At 46.0% G+C, this 24,910-nt stretch overlaps 1 protein-coding gene across 3 annotated transcripts; it reads left to right on the top strand.

Moving 5' to 3' along the window:
- Nucleotides 1-1,135: 1,135 nt before the first annotated feature.
- Nucleotides 1,136-24,454, top strand: MOCS1 (molybdenum cofactor synthesis 1). Of its 3 annotated transcripts, none has more exons than XM_069954835.1 (11): nucleotides 1,136-1,273; nucleotides 7,784-7,919; nucleotides 8,776-8,943; nucleotides 9,291-9,455; nucleotides 11,554-11,615; nucleotides 14,221-14,332; nucleotides 15,170-15,282; nucleotides 15,989-16,099; nucleotides 16,566-16,686; nucleotides 17,069-17,116; nucleotides 22,570-24,454. In XM_069954835.1, exons 1-11 carry the CDS (start codon nucleotides 1,136-1,138, stop codon nucleotides 23,382-23,384), a joined length of 1,989 nt encoding a protein of 662 aa, XP_069810936.1. In that variant the 3' UTR covers nucleotides 23,385-24,454. The 3 variants fall into 3 exon arrangements, with proteins under 3 accessions (XP_069810936.1, XP_069810938.1, XP_069810937.1); XM_069954837.1 differs by having other exon boundaries at nucleotides 1,150-1,273; nucleotides 17,069-17,133; nucleotides 22,570-22,660; XM_069954836.1 differs by lacking the exons at nucleotides 1,136-1,273; nucleotides 17,069-17,116 and having other exon boundaries at nucleotides 7,841-7,919.
- The last annotated feature ends 456 nt before the right edge of the window (nucleotides 24,455-24,910 follow it).

The raw sequence follows: 24,910 nt of genomic DNA, 5'->3' as shown, positions 1-24,910 counted from the left end.
GCAATATCTGAGTACATATAGCGACATCTAGTGGCAAAACTTTATCACTACTACATCACCACTTACAATAAGTACAGGCGTTTGCGAGGGGTGTAACCAATAGCAACACCCGTGGTGGGACACCACATATACAGAGCGTGCCTGTGTCTCTGCAAGCAGTATATATACAGTATGCCTGTGTCTCTGCAAGCAGTATATATGCAGTGTGTGCCTGTATGGTTACATGTGTCTAGGTAGGTCTCTGCAAGCGGTATATAGAGTGTGTGTATGTGTGTGTCTGTGCAAGCAGTATATACAGTGTGTGGGTCTGTGCAAGCAGTATATACAGTGTAGGCTGGGGATGGGCTGGGCAGTAGGAAAACGTTGCAGAGTCTTTACAGAATCGGTGGAACGTCGGCTTTGACGCCTCATTGATTTACAGGCAGTATGCCCATGTTATAAAAGAAAATTCTTCACTAGGCGCTATATACGCTAAGGCTGGCCCTGGTTGTAGTTGCAACAGATAAAGGGCCACAGGTTGGGGGAGACTGGGGAGATTTATGGTGCTTTCTTATGGTAAAATTCTCTTTGTTGCCAATAGCAACCAATCACAGCTCCCATAGCAACCAATCACTTCTCACATGCTCTGGTAGAGTGAAAGCTGATCAGTAATTGGTTGCTAAGGGACAGTCTTGACAAGGGGCAGCGCCATATAGCTCTCCCTTTATTTTAAAGGTTGTAAAAACATTACATCCAATATGTGAATTAAAATATTTCATCCGATGCGTCTGGTGCAGTAAGTCCAGCTGCCAGTAGGGGGAGCCCGCTCACACTGTCCCAGCACACGATAAACACGCGCACAATAAAATAAAAGCACAATGAAACTACAACTCCCGAAAACCACCACGGCTTGTGTAATCCGCTGCTGATTGGATGTTGTTCTGACAGGCTTGGCTTTCATTGGCTGTGGCTGTGACATGCAGGACTGTGATTGGCTCCTGAGGTGACAGAGGACAATGTGATTGGTTGTTGGGGTGACAGATCGGACGGTGATTGGTTGTGAGTGACAGCGTGCTCTGTGATTAGCTGCTGCTGGTTCTGGTAGTGGAGAGTGAGGGCTGAAGATCGGCCGATCAGCTCCAGCGCAGCCCGGGACATGGCAGCGAGCGGGGGGCGGGTGTGCGGGATACTACGGGCCACCCTCCAGCATGCCAGACCCCTAGGGGGCGCCAGGCGGGGATGTGTGTCCGGAGCCCCAGCGGTGGAGGTGCCCAGTACTGCGGGGACAGCCCAGGTGAGTCTCCCGCCTGCAGGTACTGTCCTGTATACTCCTGTATACTGCCCTATGTGTCCCTGCAGGTACTCTCCTATATACTCCTGTATACTGCCCTATGTGTCCCTGCAGGTACTCTCCTATATACTCCTGTATACTGCCCTATGTGTCCCTGCAGGTACTGTCCTGTATACTCCTGTATACTGCCCTATGTGTATACTGCCCTATGTGTCCCTGCAGGTACTCTCCTGTATACTCCTGTATACTGCCCTATGTGTATACTGCCCTATGTGTCCCTGCAGGTACTCTCCTGTATACTCCTGTATACTGCCCTATGTGTATACTGCCCTATGTGTCCCTGCAGGTACTCTCCTGTATACTGCCCTATGTGTATACTCCCCTATGTGTATACTGCCCTATGTGTATACTGCCCTATGTGTCCCTGCAGGTACTCTCCTATATACTCCTGTATACTGCCCTATGTGTCCCTGCAGGTACTCTCCTATATACTCCTGTATACTGCCCTATGTGTCCCTGCAGGTACTCTCCTATATACTCCTGTATACTGCCCTATGTGTCCCTGCAGGTACTCTCCTATATACTCCTGTATACTGCCCTATGTGTCCCTGCAGGTACTCTCCTATATACTCCTGTATACTGCCCTATGTGTCCCTGCAGGTACTCTCCTATATACTCCTGTATACTGCCCTATGTGTATACTGCCTTAAGTGTATACTGCCCTATGTGTCCCTGCAGGTACTCTCCTATATACTCCTGTATACTGCCTTAAGTGTATACTGCCCTATGTGTCCCTGCAGGTACTCTCCTGTATACTGCCCTATGTGTCCCTGCAGGTACTCTCCTGTATACTCCTGTATACTGCCCTATGTGTCCCTGCAGGTACTCTCCTGTATACTCCTATATACTGCCGGTCATGGAACGGCCGGTACTGCATCACAGCGCACCCACAGCACACAATGACAGTGCGGCCGGAGCTGCTCGATCCGCTGTGCGCACTGACAGGGTTTTCTGTTCACTGAATAGCGGCTGCAGAAAACTGACATGTGTATACACTCCGGCCGGGATTCCCTCAGCCTGCAGCACTATGTAAGTACCACAGAAATCATGGCCGTTGTAACAACAGCTGTGATTTCTGCAGCGCTTACTTAGTGTGAACATGGCCTTATACTGACTGTTGTGAATTTCATTGTGAATGAGAATCAGGTGGGTCACATGGTACAAGTCATGAAGTGACCACATTTGTTTATGTCTGACTATTCCAAGTCTTTTCCAAGTTTTTCCATAGTCACATGACGGCTCTGATCTCCAGTCTCCTCTGTATGTAGATGGCTGACCGCTGCAGTCACTCCATTGTGCTCCGCTATATGATACGGCGCTACCAGTGGCCATAAGGTGTGACCGCATTCTGTAAGCACCATGTATATACTATATACACCTGTAATACTCCTCCCCACCAGGCCCTGCTGCTGATCCTGCTCCATTATTATAGGATTTGGCCTGTTTTGCTGGTTTATTTGCCAAGAAGAAGGTTTGTGTTCTTTTTATCGTTGTTTGCGGGTCATGTGATCCGACCAGGAGCCAAATCTGCCTGCAGCTTATATATTCTCCGGTTTCCTCCCACACCCCAAATAAATACTAAGCATTACACTGGTTATTATCAATCCGATAGCAAGATCCACAGAGCAGTGTATGATCTGTACATGCCGTACCCACTGTCACCTGAGGCAGAATAGTGAGTGCAGCTCTGGGGTATAATGTAAGATGTAACTCAGGATCAGTACAGGATAAGTAATGTAATGTATGTACACAGTGACCCCACCAGCAGAATAGTGAGTGCAGCTCTGGGGTATAATGTAAGATGTAACTCAGGATCAGTACAGGATAAGTAATGTAATGTATGTACACAGTGACCCCACCAGCAGAATAGTGAGTGCAGCTCTGGGGTATAATGTAAGATGTAACTCAGGATCAGTACAGGATAAGTAATGTAATATATGTACACAGTGACCCCACCAGCAGAATAGTGAGTGCAGCTCTGGAGTATAATACAGGATGTAACTCAGGATCAGTACAGGATCAGTAATGTAATGTATGTACACAGTAATCCCACCAGCAGAATAGTGAGTGCAGCTCTGGAGTGTAATATATGATGTAACTCAGGATCAGTACAGGGTAAGTAATATAATGTATGTACACAGTGACCCCACCAGCAGAATAGTGAGTGCAGCTCTGGAGTATAATACAGGAGGTAACTCAGGATAAGTAATGTAATGTACTGTATGTACTCAGCGACCCACTAGCAGAATAGTGAGTGAAGCTCTGGAGTAGTAATAGACTCCTGATCTGTTTAGCATATCCCCCACCCCCAGTACAGATACAGCAGCAGATTTGCCATCGCTTTCTGGTTGTGGATAATTCATAGATAATAACCGCGGATTCACATGAGGGTCATGCATAGTGACCGCCTCCTTCCCCCAGCACAGTGACCGCCCCCCTTCCCCCAGCACAGTGTCACGCTGTGTCAGCATGCGACTTGTGACTTTGTAGTTTGGGGCTGTTAATCATTATATTCCCCTGGCCCCTTCTCTTCTCTCCCTGTGAACATGTGATAAGCGTCCGGCAGCCCGCAGGCCTCCAGAGATAAGTGAGTGGCCACTCCTGTCCCCACTCACCACCCTGACTCCAGGGCATGTGATGGTGGCCTCCAACCTGATGTGGGAATACAACTCCCATCATGCCATACAGCAGGGAGGTCTCCACTCTGTACAGAAGCATAACCCTCTCTCTAATACAGGGATTGGGAACCTTGGCTCTCCAGCTTTAGCTTCGGCTGTCCAGGCATGATGGGAATTGTAGTTTTGCAACAGCTGGAGAACCGAAGGTTCCCCATCACTGATCTAATACATGACGGTTGTTTCCACCCTCGTCTCTTGAGCCACTGCAGAACTATAACTCCCATCATGCCTCTCTGCTGATGCTGAGAGACTTGGCGTTGTCTTGGTCAGATCGTTCAGGGGAAGCTGGGTGACACCTATGTGGCCTCTGTTACAGCTCTAGGAGTGTTTGTCACCCAGCTTTCCCAGAGACCTGAACGGCAGTCAGCCTGGATATTTAGTGACGTGTGAATCCTGCATTACTGGTATAGAGTCTTGATCACCGGTCTTCTTAGTTCTTGCTCCCTCCGGTCCCCTGTTATTTGCCATTTAGATACATGGGAAAGCTGGGTGACCAGGCTGCGGAGCTCCAGCGTTGTCTATGCTGCTCCTAATCCGCTCCGACCTCCGGTATATTAATTCCACCTCCGTATAACATGAGTGGATTACCAGGGATTTACCGGTGAATTAATCAGAAGATTGTGGCCGAGGACGAGATGAGTACAACTTGTTCCTGAGAACAGAAGACAAGGCTGCTGCCGCTCCTGACCCTCAGGATCCGGGCGGGGTGGAGGGGGAGTGGGGGCAGACAGTGGGGCGGGGGTATGGTCCTGTATTCTGGGACCCCTCCTGTCCTCATCTGACCTGCTCACACTACATCCCATCCTCTCTCACTATTGAGTTCATTGTTGTTTGTCGTGTAATCTTATGGTTATTTACTTTTTCGTGCAATAAGATAGAGAAGGGAAAAAAAACTTCTTAAAGGGAATCTGTCATTAGGTTTATGCTGCCTTAAATGAAGGCGGCATAAACTACTGACATAATTGCTGAACAGATCGGTGTATTACTTACATCATTCTCTTTGGCCGTTCTCCTAATATGCAGGAGAATTGTAGTGTCCCGGTACGAGTGGTCCACTAAGGGTCCTATTTCACAGGCCGATGGGGGCCCGATCAACCATGTAAATGAGCGCCAATCTGCTCGATCGGCTCTTGTTTACTGGGCCTATTCCACGGCCCGATGAGCGTCCTTGCAGCCCTTGCACCATACATTACCTGGTAGAACTTCTCCTCCGCTCCTTCTTCCTCCCTGGAGAAGTTCTACCAGGTAATGTATGCTGCACTTCTCAAATCGTCAGTCGCCCGCCGCGCACCGCTACTCCACCGTAGCGATGCATGGTGAGGGACCGATGATTTTAGGTCTGGCCCTAAATAAACGATCAGCCAATGACACAATCATCGGCCGATCGTTTTCTCTATTCCACCGAGCGATAATCTGCCGAATCGGGCCCATTCGGCCGATTATCGCTCCCATGGAATAGGCCCCTAAGTCTCACTGTATGTACAAGTCTTCCTATGAACACAGGGTCTAAGACACAGCCAAAAAGAGAGGGATTTTCATGCTGAGAGACCTGCTCCAGTATGCAATGCTAAACCCTCAGGAGGGGTAGCCGTCCCCTGAGAAAATCTTATTAACACCTGGGATCCCTCTCCTATATTCTCAGGGCAGTTATTACCAGCATTGTATTGTATTGCACTGAAATTACCAGTAAAGAACTTGTTCTGGTTAAGTCATTGGACTCTTCTCTATTTTTGTGCGCAACTGCTTTTGGGTTACCCTTACCTCAAACACAGTGTCTGGGGGTGGGCTCCAACACCGCTCCTGGCCACCGTGACCCAACACCCGACTAGCTGCAACACTACCTAGTAGCTACTCCTAGTGTGGGTTGGTGCTCATGAATATCCAGTACTACTGAGCACATGCACATAACAGAGAGGACTAGTTATACTGTCCATGTTAGTCAGGAGGATATCTCTGAATCATCTGCACAGAACAATGTAAGTGATCCATCATTCTGCTCAGCTTCTCTGACAGCAGGTTTAGGCTTTCCTATCTCAGGGTAGCAGAAACTAATGACAGTCTTTTTAAAGTGAACTCCACTGACCAGTAAGGTTTAGTAAATCCTTTTATTCCTTATGAAAGAACAACTCTGCATCATCTCTTTTTGTAGCTCTATGTGGTGTTGTTCCTCTGTTATTTCTCTTGGCACTGTATAAGTAGCCAACTGGGTGTTACCTGGTGCATACACATATGGTATGCACTGATTGGCCAGACAACGCAGGGACACGCCCCCAGCTGGTAACACCCAGTTGGCTCTTTAATCATATATTTCCTGGAGGAACAACATCATACAGGGGGAGTATTTACTGGAACAGAGAGGTCAGGGTTGTTGCTTTTATTTTTTATTATTATTATTATTATTATTATTATTTATTGTTGCTGAGCACAATCAGATCCAGCTCTAGTGTTTTGTAGGATTAGAAACATGGTAGCGCCCCCACCCCTGTCTCTAGGCTGTGCCTGGTACTGCAGCTCAGCTACAATGACTGTAATGGAATGGAATTATGTACAACCTGGGGATAGAGGTGGTGCTGTGCCTGAAAGATTTAGATTGGTTTCTTTTCTGAAAACAAAAAATGGAAAAACCACCATGGAGACCATATAACGGATAGATAGTCTGGCTGGTGTAGTCCCTGCTGGTTCCTGGGTCTTCCTGATTATACGGCTAAATATATGTAATTTCTGCTGTATATCTGCTGCACTCTGAATGACTGGTCATATTAGCCAGATCCGTAGTAGAAGTGGTAGTGTGTGGATTTGGCTTCAAAAACATTCTCCCTATTTAGAGCAAATGATATTACATGCTTGGTAACCCCTTATTGCCCTGATGGTATCTCGGTGACAGACAGCTCTCATACCGGACGTGCAGGTTCTTCTCACCGGTGCCCCCCCTCCCCCATTCCCCCGCCTGACAGGTACTCGCTGTTCTGCAGGAAACGCAGGAAAACATTGCACAATGCATCCATCCAGGCTGTGCACTGTCACGGAGGCTGTATACCTCATGTGCTGTTCCCTCACCAGAGGCTCGACTGTCATCCTTGCACTGATTTCAACCAATAAAGCCAAGCTGCAGTGTAAAGCATGAGGGACAAGAGGAGGAACTTGTACAAATGGACAATGTGACTGATCACTATCTGGCTATGTTCAGACTATGTAAGAGACCGCCGTCCGGCAGTACTGGCCGAATGATCTTTGCAGCTGCAGAGTTCTAATGAGGGTGCATCCGTGCGCGCCCGCATCAGAACCCCCCCCCCACACTATGCACACTATGGCCGGAGCCGCTCGCTCCACAGTGTACACTGACAGGGTTTTCTGCGGCCACTATTTAATGAATAGAGGCCGCAGAAAGCTGACATGTCAGTTGTTTGCGGCATCGCTAGGAATCCTGGCCGGAGCGTATACTATGTGTATACTCTCCGGCCGGGATCACATAGGTAGCAAGGTAACGTATATTTTCGTAATAATCATGGCTGTTGTACAACGGCCGTGGTTTTGCGAAAATATACGTTGTGTGAACATAGCCTATAACTGTTCTGAAATGGAACTGCAGTGTAAAGCATGGGGTGGGGGAACAAACTGCTACGGAATGAGACCAGATTCAGGTCTGTGTGTGTGTGTATATATAATATATATATATACACACAATATATATAGACAAAGCTCTGCACATTCAGCGAGGCGGCTGAGCTCACTGTAAGCTAATCTGCATTTTTTTTCCTGTTTTCCATCTCCTCAGGGTATAACCTCCAGCGCAGACAGAAAGCGATTTATCCGGGATCACGCGCTGCCCTTCTCCGCCTTTCTGACCGACAGCTTCGGCCGACAGCACAGCTACCTGAGGATCTCCCTGACCGAGAAGTGTAACCTGCGATGTGAGTAGTGCCGCCATATAACCCCTCCGTACAGTATAAGTTACCAGGAGAGCTACCACTACAGCAACAAGGAAGGGTCAAAAACAGCCAACTCTCTGGACTGACACAGAGCGACCAAATGAAATACTGTATACCTTCTGCTATTGCTGACAACATAGCTGTGTCCTGAACTGAGAGAGCGCTCATATAATACTGCCATACTGAGCCGACACAGCTCTTCCCTTATCTACTAAATATTAGCATGAAGTGAACACACAAAATTGTGCATATAGTGCCTCAGTAATACCAGCATTATATGCCGAACTATGGTCTTATACACTGCCTATATAGAACTGCACATAGTGTCCTATAGTGAACACAGAACAGTACCATATAGTGCCTAAGGAATAACACCATAATATGTCAACCTACGTTATTGTATAGTGCCCAAATCCTCCTGCCTACATAATTCTGCACAGTAGTGCCATATAGTGCACAAATAATGCTGCTACACAATAGCATCATACACTGCTCATATACTACAGCATATATAGCAGAATAGCCTGCAAAATAGTGCCATAAATGATATATGGTGCACAAATAATAATATAGTGCCATACAGTAAACACTTAATAGGGCTATATAGTGCACAATAATACCTTTTTAGCACTTACTAGCATTGAGTGAACCTGTCAAAATGTTGAGGTTCAGCTACGTTCTCCGAACCTGAACGCTCAGTGTTTGATTCCCCGCGGCTGTAGAAGTTGGATGTGGACCTAGGGCTGCCTGGAGAACCTGGATGCAGCCATAGGCTTTAGTCACATACTTCTGTTGGTAGTTTTGGCGGTAATTTTATGGGCATATACACTTCCGACAGGTCAGTACTGTATGCCAGAAGAAGGCGTGAAGCTGACCCCGAAGGGCGACCTTCTCACCGCTCAGGAGATCCTCACTCTGGCCAGACTGTTTGTACAGGAAGGAGTGGACAAGATCCGGCTGACCGGCGGGGAGCCCCTCATCCGACCCGATGTGGTGGACATCATAGGTGAGGACCTGCTGCGTCGGCTGGCGTCATAATACAGCAGGACATGACTATGGACAGCATTAAAGGGGTTATCCAGCGCTCCAAAACATGGCCACTTTCTTCCAGAAACAGCACCGCTCTTGTCTCCAGTTTGGATTGAAGTTTTGCATCTCGGTTCCATTGAAGTGAATGGAGCTTAATTGCAAACCGCACCTGACCTGGAAACAAGAGCGTTGCGGTCTCTGGAAGAAAGTAACCATGTTGTTGTAGTGCTGGATAACCCTTTAAAGATCCGTCAACAGCAGCCTGCTCCCCGGGTAACCGTTGTAGATTCCTTGTTTCATCGTTTTTATTTTCCCTCCTTACAGCACAACTGAGGAAACTCGAAGGGTTAAAAACCATTGCGGTGACCACAAATGGCATCAACCTGGCGCGGCTGTTACCCCGGCTGCAGGAGGCAGGGCTGGACGTCCTGAATGTCAGCCTGGACACCCTGGTGCCCGCCAAGTTCGAGTTCATTGTGCGCAGGAAAGGTGGGAGCTGCTTTATACTAATAAATAATACAGCCCCCCTCTGTCTGTAAACCTATGGATATATAGGTTACAGACATCACAGCAGGCGGTGACAGCGTGGAGAGATGGCAGTCTATGGGCTCTTCTCTGCAGTTCCAGGAGTCAGTGTTGTCAGGTCACCCGAGGTCTGTGATGGCGCCATGTAGGTGTGAGGATAGCAGTGTTAGACCAGCGCTCTCTCCATCGCTTAGTGTCTTAGTGTTGCGGAGGTATTGTCAGTATTGTGGTGGTAGTTTGATGGTGTAGTAATGGCGATATGGTATGGTTCAAGACCATGAAATTTTGTTGGTAATATGGGGCAGTGATGGTATAGTGTAGTGACAGCAGTATGGTTAGTTCATGGATAGTATTGTTGTGGTATGGGATTGGCATGGCAGTATAATGCAAGGATAGTGGTATGTAAGCTGTTTACGCTATGGCAGGATATCGTGCAGGGAGCTGGCGGTGGTATTCAGACTCCCTGTATGGCAGGATATTGGTGCAGGGAGCTGGCAATGGTATTCAGACTCCCTGTATGGCAGGATATCGGTGCAGGGAGCTGGCAGTGGTGGTATTCAGACTCCCTGTATGGCGGGATATCGGTGCAGGGAGCTGGCGGTGGTATTCAGACTCCCTGTATGGCGGGATATCGGTGCAGGGAGCTGGCGGTGGTATTCAGACTCCCTCTGTGGCGGGATATCAGTGCAGGGAGCTGGCGGTGGTATTCAGACTCCCTGTATGGCAGGATATCGGTGCAGGGAGCTGGCAGTGGTGGTATTCAGACTCCCTCTATGGCGGGATATCGGTGCAGGGAGCTGGTGGTGGTATTCAGACTCCCTGTATGGCAGGATATCGGTGCAGGGAGCTGGCAGTGGTGGTATTCAGACTCCCTCTATGGCGGGATATCGGTGCAGGGAGCTGGTGGTGGTATTCAGACTCCCTGTATGGCAGGATATCAGTGCAGGGAGCTGGCGGTGGTGCTATTCAGACTCCCTGTATGGCGGGATATCAGTGCAGGGAGCTGGCGATGGTATTCAGACTCCCTGTATGGCAGGATATCAGTGCAGGGAGCTGGCGGTGGTATTCAGACTCCCTGTATGGCAGGATATCAGTGCAGGGAGCTGGCGGTGGTGCTATTCAGACTCCCTGTATGGCGGGATATCAGTGCAGGGAGCTGGCGATGGTATTCAGACTCCCTGTATGGCAGGATATCAGTGCAGGGAGCTGGCGGTGGTATTCAGACTCCCTGTATGGCAGGATATCAGTGCAGGGAGCTGGCGGTGGTATTCAGACTCTCTGTATGGCAGGATATCAGTGCAGGGAGCTGGCGGTGGTGCTATTCAGACTCCCTGTATGGCGGGATATCGGTGCAGGGAGCTGGCGGTGGTGGTATTCAGGCTCCCTATATGGCAGGATATCAGTGCAGGGAGCCGGCGGTGGTATTCAGACTCCCTCTATGGCGGGATATCCGTGCATGGAGCTGGTGGTGGTATTCAGACTCCCTGTATGGCGGGATATCAGTGCAGGGAGCTGGCGGTGGTATTCAGACTCCCTCTATGGCGGGATGTCAGTGCAGGGAGCTGGCGGTGGTATTCAGACTCCCTCTATGGCGGGTACAGAAGCTGTCATGGAGCAGCCTCTATGCCATCAGGGATCAAAATGCCAGGACCAGCACTCTGCCCTATAGATCAGCAGTAACACACAGTGCCTTCTGCCATATCCTGCAGCAGTGTAGTCAGTATCTGAACTTCAGTGAAGATTTTCCCCCCTCCACAATCTTTCAATTCCATCAGAGGATGAACAGGAAGCCTGAGCAGAATCACATGAGCTGATGGGAACGGTGTGACCACTGCTGGGGGAGCTGCGGCCCCTCTGTGTGTGATGGCAGTGACATTGCTGCTCGTCTCCACTAGATGGCAGCATCAGACTGTAGCTGCACACTGCATCCTATAGACTCCCTCTTCTGAAGTGTTACCTGGAGCCTCCGGCCTAGATTTAGCAGAGCTGAACCTGTCACTGTGCACAGCCCATGGTGATTTTCTCACGACTATTAATTTTTCTTTTATTTTTCTTCCCTTAGGTTTTCATAAAGTCATGGAGGGGATTCAGCGGGCGGTGGAGCTGGGCTACAATCCTGTGAAGGTTAGCGTCCTGCACAAAGTAACGTGGTCTCACTGTGTCTATCACACCTAGCCGGGCAGGGGTCCTGGTGAGACTCGGCTATACCGCCCACCATCTGCACAAAACCTGAACCGCCATTATCTGCACAAGTTCTGCCTCTCCTCAGCGCCATTTATAAGAGATTTTATTTTATATTAAAGTGTCACTGTCGGATTTTTATTTATTTTTTTTGCAGAAATCAATAGTACAGGTGATTTTAAGAAACTTTCTAATTGGGTTTATTAGGCAAATATGCTATTATCTGCATTCAAAAAGACTTTCCCCAGGTCCCCCTCCTCCTCTCCTTTCTGTCATCCACTGCTCATTATCAGGAAATCTCGACTCATTTACATCAGTTGAGCCCTGTGTAACCTATGGAGAGGGGAGGAGGGAGATTAGTCGCCAGCAGAGAGCAGAGAACAAAGGATTACACAGTGGGAGCTGTGTGAAAGCTGGTATTTAGAGGTCAGAGGTCAGTGCTGACTTCAGAGGAGATAGCCCGGTGAACTCTTTGTTGTCCTGTTTTGGTGCCTCATCTCCCTCCACCCTTCCCCTCTCCCTAGAGAATCATGAAGACAGGGGGAAGAGCTTCAAACTGCTTTTTCATGATAAAAATGCATTTTTTGAGTAATATACCAAATTACAAAGTTTCTTAAAATCGCCTGTACTATCGATTTCTGAAAAAAAAAAAAAAAATTTAAATGACAGTGAACCCCCCCCCCCCCCCCCCCTGTACATCCAGAGCTTCCTGTTTCAGGAATACAATACAAAAACTGCAGTGGATACTGACACAGGTAGGGGCAGTAAAGAGCTGGATGTTACTAATTGTCACAGATTCCTTCTGTTGCCTATAGGTGGCGATAGGAGACGCTTTTTTTTTGTTTTTTTCTTTTTGTATTTTTTAATTTTGAAGCATTTGCACTTTTTTTTTTTTATATATATATATATATTTTTTTTTAATATATTTTCAGTCATTCTCTTTTAATTTTTTTTGTTTCTGTTTTTGATGCATGTGCACTTTTCCTTTACATTATTTAGTTACTATAAATGTTTAGCTACTTTTGTATTTCTTTTGCTGTTTTTCTTTGGCGTGTACAGTATACGCTGTTTAATTAAAATGTTCTTTTTACCATTTATTTTTTGTTCCATTTCAGTGTTTATGGAGCTTTTGCAAATTTTTATTATATTTCTTTAGTTTTTCTTTTCTTTTTTTCTTGCCTTGCTTGGAATACTTGCAGTTACAACTATAATTTTTTTTTTCTTCTATTTTTTTTTTCCAGTTTTTGGAACATTTGCTCTTTATTTTTTTACTTCTTTCACTGTTTTTGGAGCATTTCGTCCATTTTTATTTGTCTAATTACTATTATTCTTGATTCTATTTTTGTGTTGGGCTGTTTTTGGAGCGTTTGCCCTCTTTGTTATATCTTTTATAGGTTCCTCTGCTTTTATTGCCTTCCTCTTCAACCTCTGGAAATGACATTATTTTCGGTCAATACGATGTGATAAAATGTAAGATCCGTTCCTCGCCAAGAATCCCCGTGCGCGTCTGGAGCCTGGGCGCTTGGCTGGGGTCCGTCGCAGGCAGTAGAGCAGGGGGAGGGGGGGCTTCACCAGCCCCTTATACCGTCTGCAGTAATGAGGCTTTTTTACTATGTGCTAAGATAAATAATCCAAGAGCGTCGCTCGTAAAGCCGCTCGTCGCCGGCAGATGTTTCCACTTTCTGTATTTTTTTTTTTTCTTGTAATCTTTGTTTTAATTTATTTAACACGTTTGCTACGATGTATCGATCCATGTGTCTCCCGAATGTAACTTCTTATAGGGAAACTTCTGCCAGTGCTCTAGTCACTCTCAAAGCTGCATTCACAATTCTTCCGGTTTCCTATTACCTTTCTCAGCACACTGGTGACTGCTGCCCCCTGCTGGCTGTATTTGTGTATAAAGTATATTTAGCTGTGTTGCATTTTAGGAGATGTAACGTTCACTCCACATACTTTCATACTTAAAGAAACTTTGTCAGTAGGTTTTGTTGTCCTATCTCAGAGTAGCATAAACTAGTGACAGAGAAGCTGAACAGAATGATCTATCACTTACATTGTTCTGTGCAGCTGATCCAGAGATATCCTCCTGAATAACATGGACAATAAGTAGTCCTCTCCATTATGTGCGTGAGCCCAGTAGTCCTGGATATTCATGAGAAGCAGAAAACTCTGCCCACTAGCTGCTGATTGGCAGTTATCTATCCATACTGTGTATAGGCAGCAACTGTCAATCAGCAGCTGGAGGGCGGGGGGAGGGGTGTGGCAAAAATCCTATTCTCCTGCATATTAGGAGATCGGCTGAACAAAATGATGTAGGTAATACATCAGATCTTTTTTCTGTTGCACTATGGGAAATGTAGTTTACAGCAGCCAGTTATCAGAGGCCGCAATCCCTACTTCTGTAGCTTTAAGCAATGCATTATGAGACTAGGCAACCAGTAGAATTATGAGTGCAGCTCTTGAGTAAAAGATGTGCTGCATTAAAGGGTTGTTTCAGGATATGTCTGCTCTGATCAGGTGACTAACCTTCATATTTGCCTTGGCGCAGGTCAACTGTGTGGTCATGAGGGGGTTAAATGAGGACGAGCTCCTGGACTTTGTTGCGCTCACTGAGAAGCAGCCGCTGGAGGTGCGGTTTATTGAGTACATGCCTTTTGATGGTAAGTGGAGTGCACCCTACAGGAAGCAATGCGGTCAGTAATGGTGACTAACACCTGTCACTGCTTTTGGGAAAACTAATGAGAGAAAGACCTCCTCTACTATATGGAAACTGTCAGAAAGTAGGATAGATATAATAAAGTGGTGTTGACTGTTTTCAATGTCATCTAGTAGAAAAGTGAGTGCAGCTCTGGAGTATAATACAGGATGTAACTCAGGATCAGTACAGGATAAGTAATGTAATGTATGTACACAGTGACCTCACCAGCAGAATAGTGAGCGCAGCTCTGGGGTATAATACAGGATGTAACTCGGGATCAGTACAGGATAAGTAATGTAATGTATGTACACAGTGACCTCACCAGCAGAATAGTAAGCGCAGCTCTGGGGTATAATACAGGATGTAACTCAGGATCAGTACAGGATAAGTAATGTAATGTATGTACACAGTGACCCCACCAGCAGAATAGTGAGTGCAGCTCTGGAGTATAATACAGGATGTAACTCAGGTTCAGTACAGGATAAGTAATGTAATGTATGTACACAGTGACCTCACCAGCAGAATAGTGATCGCAGCTCTGGGGTATAATACAGGATGTAACTCAGGATCAGTACAGGATAAGTAATGTAATGTATGTACACAGTGACCCCACCAGCAGAATAGTGAGTGCAGCTCTGGAGTATAATACAGGATGTAACTCAGGTTCAGTACAGGATAAGTAATGTAATGTATGTACACAGTGACCTCACCAGCAGAATAGTGATCGCAGCTCTGGGGTATAATACAGGATGTAACTCTGGATACACAATATAAAGATGCTGCTGTCATATTATAATAGGCAACAAGTGGAACTTCAAGAAGATGGTGAGTTACCAGGAAATGTTGGACACTATCAGACAGAAATGGCCGGAGCTGGAGACAGTCCCCACCGATGTAACCAGCACCTCCAAGGTACAGAAGATGTAACCTCTATCAGTTATTGCTTAGTTTCTCCTCATCTTCTTTTAGTCTATACATTGATTGGGGTTTCTTATACGGTTCTAGAGGCCTATAGCCCCCGGTTCATGAATGTAATGGTAGAGCTGCAGTGGAGACTGACACATCCAGAGCAGCAGCTTTATATGTTTGTCAGGGTTTATAGAGAGCTGGGTGACAATGCTTTTAGGTAATATGGTGGTTATTATTAAAGGGGTACTCATGTGAAAATATTTTTCTTTTAAATTAACTTATTTCAAAAAGTTATATAGATTTGTAATTTGCTTCTATTTAAAAATCTCAAGCCTTCCAGTACTTATCAGCTGCTATATGCCCTGCATGATGTGGTGTATTCTTTCCAGTCTGACACACTGCTCTCTACTGCCACCTCTGTCCATATCAGGAACTGTCCAGAGCAGCAGCAAATCCCCATAGGAAACCTCTCCTGCTCTGGACAGTTCCTGACATGGACAGAGGTGTCAGCAGAGAGCACTGTGTCAGACTGGAAAGAACACTTCACTTCATACAGAACATACAGCAGCTGATAAGTACAGGAGATTTTTAAATAGAAGTGAATTAGAAATCTATATAACTTTCTGAAACCAGTTGATTTGAAAGAGTTTTTAGCTGGATAACCCCTTTTAAGTGTCGGCTTTATAGTAATGGTGCAATGTGTTTTCAGGCCTTCAAAGTGCCCGGATTCCAGGGGCAGATCGGCTTCATCACCTCCATGTCTGATCACTTCTGTGGCTCCTGTAATCGGCTGCGGATCACGGCTGACGGCAATCTCAAGGTGCGGTTACCATCACAAGGCCATATTCTGAATGCAGCTCTCTATGCGAACTGCTGTTGTCAGCAGATCTACATGGCCCAAGCGATGTATATACGAATTATTAGTAAAAACATGTATATCTGGAGCAGAATGTATGTAAGTGTTGCTCTAATAATACCAGAATGTAGGAACTATGGGGGAGATTTATCAAACATGGTGTAAAGTGAAACTGGCCCAGTTGCCCCTAGCAACCAATTAGATTCCACCTTTCATTCCTCACAGACTCTTTGGAAAATGAAAGGTGGAATCTGATTGGTTGCTAGGGGCAACTGGGCCAGTTTCACTTTACACCATGTTTGATAAATCTCCACCATTATGAATGCAGCTCTGGATGTGACGTGTGTAACAGTTGGAAATGCAGCTCTGGGTGTCACTAGAGCATTAGAAATGATGCGGATTTTCTGTCTTCTCTGTCTCTCTCCCTCAGGTTTGTCTCTTTGGGAACTCGGAGGTGTCTCTCAGAGACTGTCTGCGTTCTGGGGCGAGTGAGGAGGAGCTGATACAGATTATTGGGGCGGCTGTGGGACGCAAGAAGAAGCAGCATGCGGGTGAGCTCCGTCCTGTGCAGTGTGAATACAGCCCAACCTTTAGATCAGGGGTAGGGAACCTTGGCTCTCCAGCTGTTGCAAAACTACAACCCCCATCATGCCTGGACAGCCTTTGGCTGCCCAGGCATGATGGGAGTTGTAGTTTTGTAACAGCTGGAGAGCCAAGGTTCCCCACTCCTACTGTAGATTATAGACCGGCTCCACACCTCTGTATTAGCACAAACAATCCAAGATGTAGCAGAGCTCTCTCTCCTTCGCTGATGGTTTGTCACAATGTGTCAGTGCAGGTAAAGCATATCCAGACAGAGGAGAGCTCAGCACTGTATATACATCCGATAAAGCTGACTCTAATGACAGACGTCTTCTCGTTTTGTGTACGCAGGTATGTTTAGCATCTCCCAGATGAAGAATCGTCCCATGATCCTGATTGGTGGGTGACAAAAACCTGTACGTACGGGGGCCACATGGTTATCTGCTGCTAGTCATTGTGTTAGTAGAAGCCGGGGGGCCAGCTTCTCTGTCATTTGTATTACTTGTACCATGGAAACAATCAACAGGCAGGTTATCTGTGGTGTTACATAGGACTGCAGGGAACATCTTCTACATTATCTGTACTCGGAGAGTTATCACTGTGTTATCTGTGGTGTTACATAGGACTGCAGGTAACATCTACTACATTGTCTTTACTCAGAATTATCACTGTGGTATCTGTAGTGTTACATGGGACTGCAGATCACATCTACTACATTGTCTGTACTCAGAATTATCACTGTGGTATCTTTAGTGTTACATAGGACTGCAGGTGACATCTACATTATCTATACTCAGTTATCACTGTATTACCTGTGGAGTTACATGGGACTGCAGATGACATCTATATTATCTGTATTCTTAGTTATCACTGTTACATAGGACTGCAGGTCACATATACAGTATAACACGCTCTGCTGCAGCACTGGGGGAGTCTCACAGTCACTTGGAATCATTTCAGGGTTATAAACTTTTTTTTTTTTTTTCCAGAACTTTTTGGAAAGCCGCTGAACTCCCGACCACGAATTATCTTAATGATATCTCAGCGCTGACACTAAAAATAACTTGTGGTCTCGGAGAATGAAAAGCATGTCCCGGAATCCATTATCTCCCAGTAGTATCGGTGCGGCAGAACTTGCAACAAATTGAGGAGGGTTGGGGGGGGCGGCCTGGGATGGGGGCCATTGTCGTAAAAATTCCAATGTAAACTCTTAATACAAAGCCAAAAAAAAACCCTTTATTGTCAATGAAAGGAGGGGGAGAGACGAGCGCCTAAGGCGGTCAGCAGTGCGCCGTATTGCACATCGCAGTGATCCAAGCGGATTGATACACGTGTGGATCGCATTATAACAAATCCGCTCTCCCCCCCCCCCCCCCAAGTTTCCATAGCGGCGGTTGCCATTTCTGGCCACATCGCCTCATTCCCACAGGACGCCAAACTGTGGCTGATGTTACCGTATAGGGAGAAAAGTTACAGAACAATAGAAAGAGTTGTAATCCGCACATCTGACTATTCTTTCTTATTTTAAAGCATTGAGGGTTGGTGCCAGTCGTAGAAACGCCAAGATGTCGCAGATACTGGTGGAGTGAAACCGTAGCCATTAGGTTGTAAACAGGGAGTCCTCCGATGGTCACATTTTCACTTTACATATATATGTCTTACCAGGAAATATGTCACTGAATGTTCATCATACCACCACCATGTTATCTCTCTATAGTTACTATCCCACTATCTTTCCGAACTTTATATACAGGTTTCCTTTTTTTTTTTTTTTTTTTTTTTTTTTTTTTGCCAATATCCTCTATTCCAGGCCACTATCTCTCCACCCTGGGCTACAATCCTTCTCCCCCTGGCCACCATTTCTCTAACAATAGCCACTTATTTTCTGTCCCTGACGGCCATCTTTCTCCCCTGCTGTCTTTCTTTAAAGGAGAGGTCCGTGAAAATTTTTATTTAAATATTGTATTGCCCCGCAAAAGTTATACAAATCACCAATATACACTTAGTACTGGAAATGCTTATAAAGTGCTTTTTTCCCTGCACTACTGCATCACTTCCTGGATAACATGGTGATGTCACTTCCTGGATAACATGGTGTGGTAACAACTGATTCCCAGAGCTGTGTGGGCTGTGGCTGCTGGAGAGGATGATGGCAGAGCGATGCTCAGTGTCCCTCCAGTGCCCTGTGTCCCTCAGTGTCCCCCTGCCATCATCCTCTCCAGCAGCCACAGCCCACACAGCTCTGGGAGTCGGGTCGTGACATCACCATGTTATCCAGGAAGTGACATCACCATGTTATCCAGGAAGTGACATCACCATGTTATCCAGGAAGTGAAGCCTTGATGCAGTAGTAAGTGCAGGGAAAAAAGCACTTTATAAGCATTTCCTGTAATAAGTGTATATTGGGGATTGTTTAACTTTTAGGGGGCAATACAATACTTTCCAAAATACAAAAATTTTCGCTAGACTTCTCCTTTAAGGCCCCAAGTATTTGGCCGATTACTGGCCGTCCCAGGCGATAATCATTAGTTGCTTTTAAACATGAGCTATTACACCAATGAGCCGACATGCACTAGGCCTGCTTATCGCTGTCTTTGAACATGTTCAACAGCTGACTGTTGCTCCATGTAATAAAAGTGTAAGTAGCTGACCATCGTTATCGTCTATGGGTCGCCTGGATGATCAAAAGATCGTCTGGCAAGCCCCTCCCACAGCTCCCCACAACCAACGCCAAAGCCAAAGAGAAGCAAGCGAGCGCAGACATCCGATTCCTATCTTTGGTTACCATCTTTATTTTTATGGTCATTCACCACTATCACTGGCCACCATGCTTCTCTCATTGACTCCTTTCTCTTCCCAGTTGTCCACCTTCTCTCCATGGTCTTTATTTTCATGCTCCTTCTCCTCCGCTCAGTTTAACACCATGTTTCTCCCTCCTTGGCCACTATCTTTCTCTCCCCATTAATCTGCTCTCTCCCCGGGCCCCCATTTTTCTCTGACAGCGTCTTTTTCTCCTTGTTCCATTGCAGCTAAAGTGTAAAATTATAAACTTTTGCTGTTTATTCCTACAGTTATGTGTCTCTATGGTAACAGACTACAAACAAACCTTGTGTAGTCTGATTCTGCAGTTGTGCGTTTTTTCCTTTTCCTTTCACTTTCATTCATTTAGTAGAATATCGAGAAGAACTAAGTGATGGAGCCTGTAGCCATGGAAACATATAGCTCTGCTCAGGAGCTGCAGACCTAAAACCGGAGGAGATTTGTAGTCTGGATTATGTGCCCCTTTGCAGATCAGCTTCCCATCCACCTACTGGTGCTATTTCTCTCGTGACATCTGCAGGACTAGAGAGGTTCATCTACATTCCCATAGACCGGCCAGGCATGATTTCAATATTCCTAGAAGTAAATGAAGATAACGAGAGTATCCTGGGAATTGTTATTTCTGTGATTCCCCGCTCTATTAATGGATGGTCACCTCTCTAGGTTTCGCTCCTTACATTCCCACATTCTGGGGGGCGGCAGTGCTCCTTCTTACCAGTTGTTTTCATTGGACCCAAGAGGAGAAGGAATTCCTGTCTTGTCTTACACTGAGCTGAGGGCATGGAGGATGCTCGTAAATCTGCCGCCGTGGCCTCCAGGCCGGTCACTTCAGGAATCCAATTCTTAGAAACATCATTGTGTCCTTCTCTAAGATCTGTAATTAGATTAGGAGCGGAGACTCTTTATGTTGGCGTCTTCATTCATCCCAAAATTTCTCCTTCTCTTTTGGAGAGTTAGAAGAAGGTTACGGGTCACTCTGAGCTTTAATTGTCTTGAGCGGAATCCTGTGTTATACTCCAGACACAGTCATAACTCCAACGGAACAAGAATATAACTACTATAATACTGCTCCCTATATACAAGAATATAACTACTATAATACTGCCCGCTATATACAAGAATATAACTACTATAATACTGCTCCTATATACAAGAATATAACTACTATAATACTGCTCCTATATACAGAAATATAACTACTATAATACTGCTCCTATATACAAGAATATAACTACTATAAGGCTGCGTTCACACTATGTATATTTCAGTCAGTATATGTATATTTCAGTCAGTATATTTCAGTATTGTGGTGCTCATATTGCAACCAAAACCAGGAATGGATTAAAAACACAGAAAGGATCTGTTCACACAATGGTGAAATTGAGCGGATGGCCGCCATTTAATGGCAAATGTTTGCTGTTATTTTAGAACAACGGCTGTTATATTGAAATAATGGCCGTTATTTACTGTTATATGGCGGCCATCCACTCAATTTCAACATTGTGTGAACAGAGCCTTTCTGTGTTTTTAATCCACTCCTGGTTTTGGTTGCAATATGAGGACCACAATACTGACTGAAATATACGTAGTGTGAACCCAGCCTTATACTGCTCCTATATACAGAAATATAACTACTATAATACTGCTCCTATATACAAGAATATAACTGCTATAATACTGCCCCCTATGTACAAGAATATAACTACTATAATGTGATATGGAGAGATGATGTTCCAGCACTCACCAGGTTTTTGATAGCAGATCTTTATTTTGTCTTTATTTCATTGATGTGAAGTGGCAGGGAGGGGAAAGGTGCATGACATGCCTCTGATGGCGACGGCCGTTTCTGGCCACTAGGGCCTGTCTCTCCATATCACCATACAGACTGTTTTTCTATCCGTGCACCGCTAAGCAGATGTCTTTATTGGAGTTGCTATCCACCTGCACATATCCTGGGCTCCATTAACCGGCGATTGTGATTGCTGCTCCGGCTGTGCTGAGGTCCTATCCCGTTCTAATACTTCATTATAACTAGTATAATACTGCTCCTATATACAGGAATATAATTGCTATAATACTGCCTCCTATATACAGGAATATAACTGCTATAATACTGCTCCTATATACAAGAATATAACTACTATAATACTGCTCCTATATACAAGAATATAACTACTATAATACGGTTCAGGGAAGAAAAAGAGTGCTGTACCTCACACCTATGGCTGACACCAGTGCCTCCCGGCTGCATAAAAAACATGAGAATTTTGTGTATGAATTGATCAAGCCACACTGCCCCATGTACCGCGTGCCGGTATCTGATACACATGGGTCCCTACACTAAGTCCACACTGTGCTGGTCAGTGACCACCACCTCCGCAGGCGTGCATGGGCAGGGAAGGGGGGCCATGGAATGGCCCTGCAACCCCCATGCCACAGGACCGGGGCATTTTTGGGTCTGGTCCTGTGATATGGGGGTCGCAGGGCCGTTCCATGGCCTCCCTTCCCTGACTGTGCACGCCTGCGGGGGTGGTGGTCACTGACCGGCACAGTGTGGACTTAGTGTAGGGACCCATGTGTATCAGATACCTGCACGCGGTACATGGGGCAGTGTGGCTTGATCAATTCATACACAAAATTATGATGTTTTTTATGCAGCCTAGAGGTACTAGTATCAGCCATAGGTGTGAGGTGCACCACTCTTTTCTCTCCTGTATTGCATACCTACTATAATACTGCCTCCTATATACAGGAATATAACTACTATAATACTGCTCCTATATACAGGAATATAACTACTATAATACTGCCTCCTATATACAGGAATATAACTACTATAATACTGCCTCCTATATACAGGAATATAACTACTATAATACTGCTCCTATATACAGGAATATAACTGCTATAATACTGCTCCTATATACAGGAATATAACTACTATAATACTGCCTCCTATATACAAGAATATAACTACTATACTACTGCCTCTGCTACGATGGATTATAACTCTCATTCTTTGCATTTTTCAGGTTCGCCTCTTTCGTTGTTCCATGCACATTGGAGAGTCGCTTGGGGTTTTTACTATTTAGAGGAACCCCGCCAACCCTCTGCTGCTGCTGTTAGACTTGCCGCTGGCTCTCTCTGCTGCTCCGTCCGCTCGCTGTGGGGGAGGAGGAGCGCACATGAGAACCTACTAGTATCTGATTTTAGGAGAACTCTAGTGAATCCTTTGGTGCTTCCGCTGCGCGGTTTGTGCAGTGTTCCTGATTCTCCCTCCCCCGGATCACAGTGCCTTAATACTTCACCGTCTTCCACTACGAACTCTGAAACGCACAATAATTCCCGTTTTCCGGGAGCTTCTGAACACTTGACGCACGTTGACCAAGTCGGGAAGGTTCACATGGTTGATGTCGGGGATAAGTCGAGCACCAGCCGCACCGCCATTGCTACAGCCGTCATCCGCCTCGGCCCTAAAGTCTTCAGCCTCGTTCAGTCCAACCAACTCAAGAAAGGTGACGTCCTGGCGGTGGCGCAGGTTGCCGGCATCCAGGGCGCCAAGCTGACCGCTCAGCTGATTCCTCTGTGCCATAACCTCTCTCTGACCCAGGTCAAGGTTTCCCTGGAACTGGACGCCACAAATTTTTCTGTTGTGGTGACAGCCGAGTGTCGCACCCACGGCAAAACCGGGGTGGAGATGGAGGCGCTTACCGCGGCGAGCGTGGCGGCACTAACTATCTACGACATGTGCAAGGCCGTCACTCACGACATGGTGATCGAACAGGTAAAACTTGTCTGCAAAACCGGTGGGCAGCGAGGAGACTTCCAGCGAGGTGAAGAAGTCTGAATACCATCATAGACTTTACTACACCCAGAGCTGCATTCAAAATTCTGCTTCTTAAAGGGACTTTTGGGCTATAGTATTTATAGTCACTGATTGGAGTCCTAATGCCCTGACTGGTCATCTCACTGAAGGGGCTCCATTGCCATCAATAGGCCAGTAGTATGATAGTCCTAGAAACCCCCTTTAAGGCCCGATACACATTAGAGGACGGCCACCTGAACACACCAGTTTCATCAGGATTGGCAACTGTCTATTGTAATCCTTACTTATCAACGTATGAATTTCAACATGCTCTGTCCTATTGGGAATGCATGCATATTTGACTGGGCTGAGCATGCATGTATATCAGGGGTGCATGCATATAACTCCAGTCACACCCAAAGCTGCATACAAAATTGTGCCTTTTAACACGCCTCACTTCTACAGGATTGACTCACCTGATATCATTGGAAGGAAAGATCAAGCTGCTTGATCGCTATTGAAAGTATATGTATGCTTGGCTGAGCCGTGCGTGCGTGTATTGAAAGTATATGTATGCTTGGCTGAGCCGTGCGTGCGTGTATTGAAAGTATATGTATGCTTGGCTGAGCCGTGCGTGCGTGTATTGAAAGTATATGTATGCGTGGCTGAGCCATGCGTGCGTGTGTGTATGTGTGTGTGTATGACTGAATGGGGAGGAATATCTGTAAGATAAAGGAGTGCTGCTTATTATCAATCATTACTGGTAAACGTTACAGTGCCCAGAATGCAGTGCTCCTTGCAGACCCTGAACCAGCAGGATGATCACTCCTGTAGACGCAGCTCTGGAGGTGACTGGAGGACAGCAGAAATACATGCAAAGTATAGAAGTAGTGTTTTTACTCTAGTGAATGGCGAGATGTTACCAAAAAGTGATGGAATCTTGTCACATGACTCTCCGTGACTTTGGCGCCATCCCGGCCGGACTCGTCTCGTGCTCACTTTCTTACTAGTGATGGTATTCTTATTTTTGTAACAATGCTGTTGTTTTTTCTATGATGAGTCGGATACATTGTAACCACTGTTACTATATACAATAAATCATCTAGTAATCAGCCGCTCTGTGTATACAGATTATACGGGACTCTAGTGCAGGGGCAGGGAAGCTTGGCTCTCCAGTTGTTGCAAAACTACAACTTCCATCATGCCTGGACAGCCAAAGCTTTAGCTTTGGCTGTCCAGTCATGATGGGAGTTGTAGTTTTGCAACAGCAATAGACCCAAGATACCTGAGTTACATCCTGTATTATACTCCAGAGCTGCACTCACTATTCTGCTGGTGGGGTCACTGTGTACACACATTACTTAACCTGTACTGATCCTGAGTTACATCCTGTATTATACCCCAGAGCTGCGCTCACTCTTCTGCAGATGGAGGGGGGATATAGAGATAGAGACTATTAATGCCATTCAGGGTCTGTGGAGAGTTGAGTTCTGACAGTTATGGCCGCTATGTCGATAAGTCCATGTTTTGCCTCCTATACTGTAGAATAGATTAGCGGACGCTGGGAT

Source organism: Dendropsophus ebraccatus, chromosome 15 (assembly GCF_027789765.1).
Source record: "Dendropsophus ebraccatus isolate aDenEbr1 chromosome 15, aDenEbr1.pat, whole genome shotgun sequence".
Classification (NCBI taxonomy): domain Eukaryota; kingdom Metazoa; phylum Chordata; class Amphibia; order Anura; family Hylidae; genus Dendropsophus; species Dendropsophus ebraccatus.
This window is presented reverse-complemented; position numbering and strand designations above follow the sequence as displayed.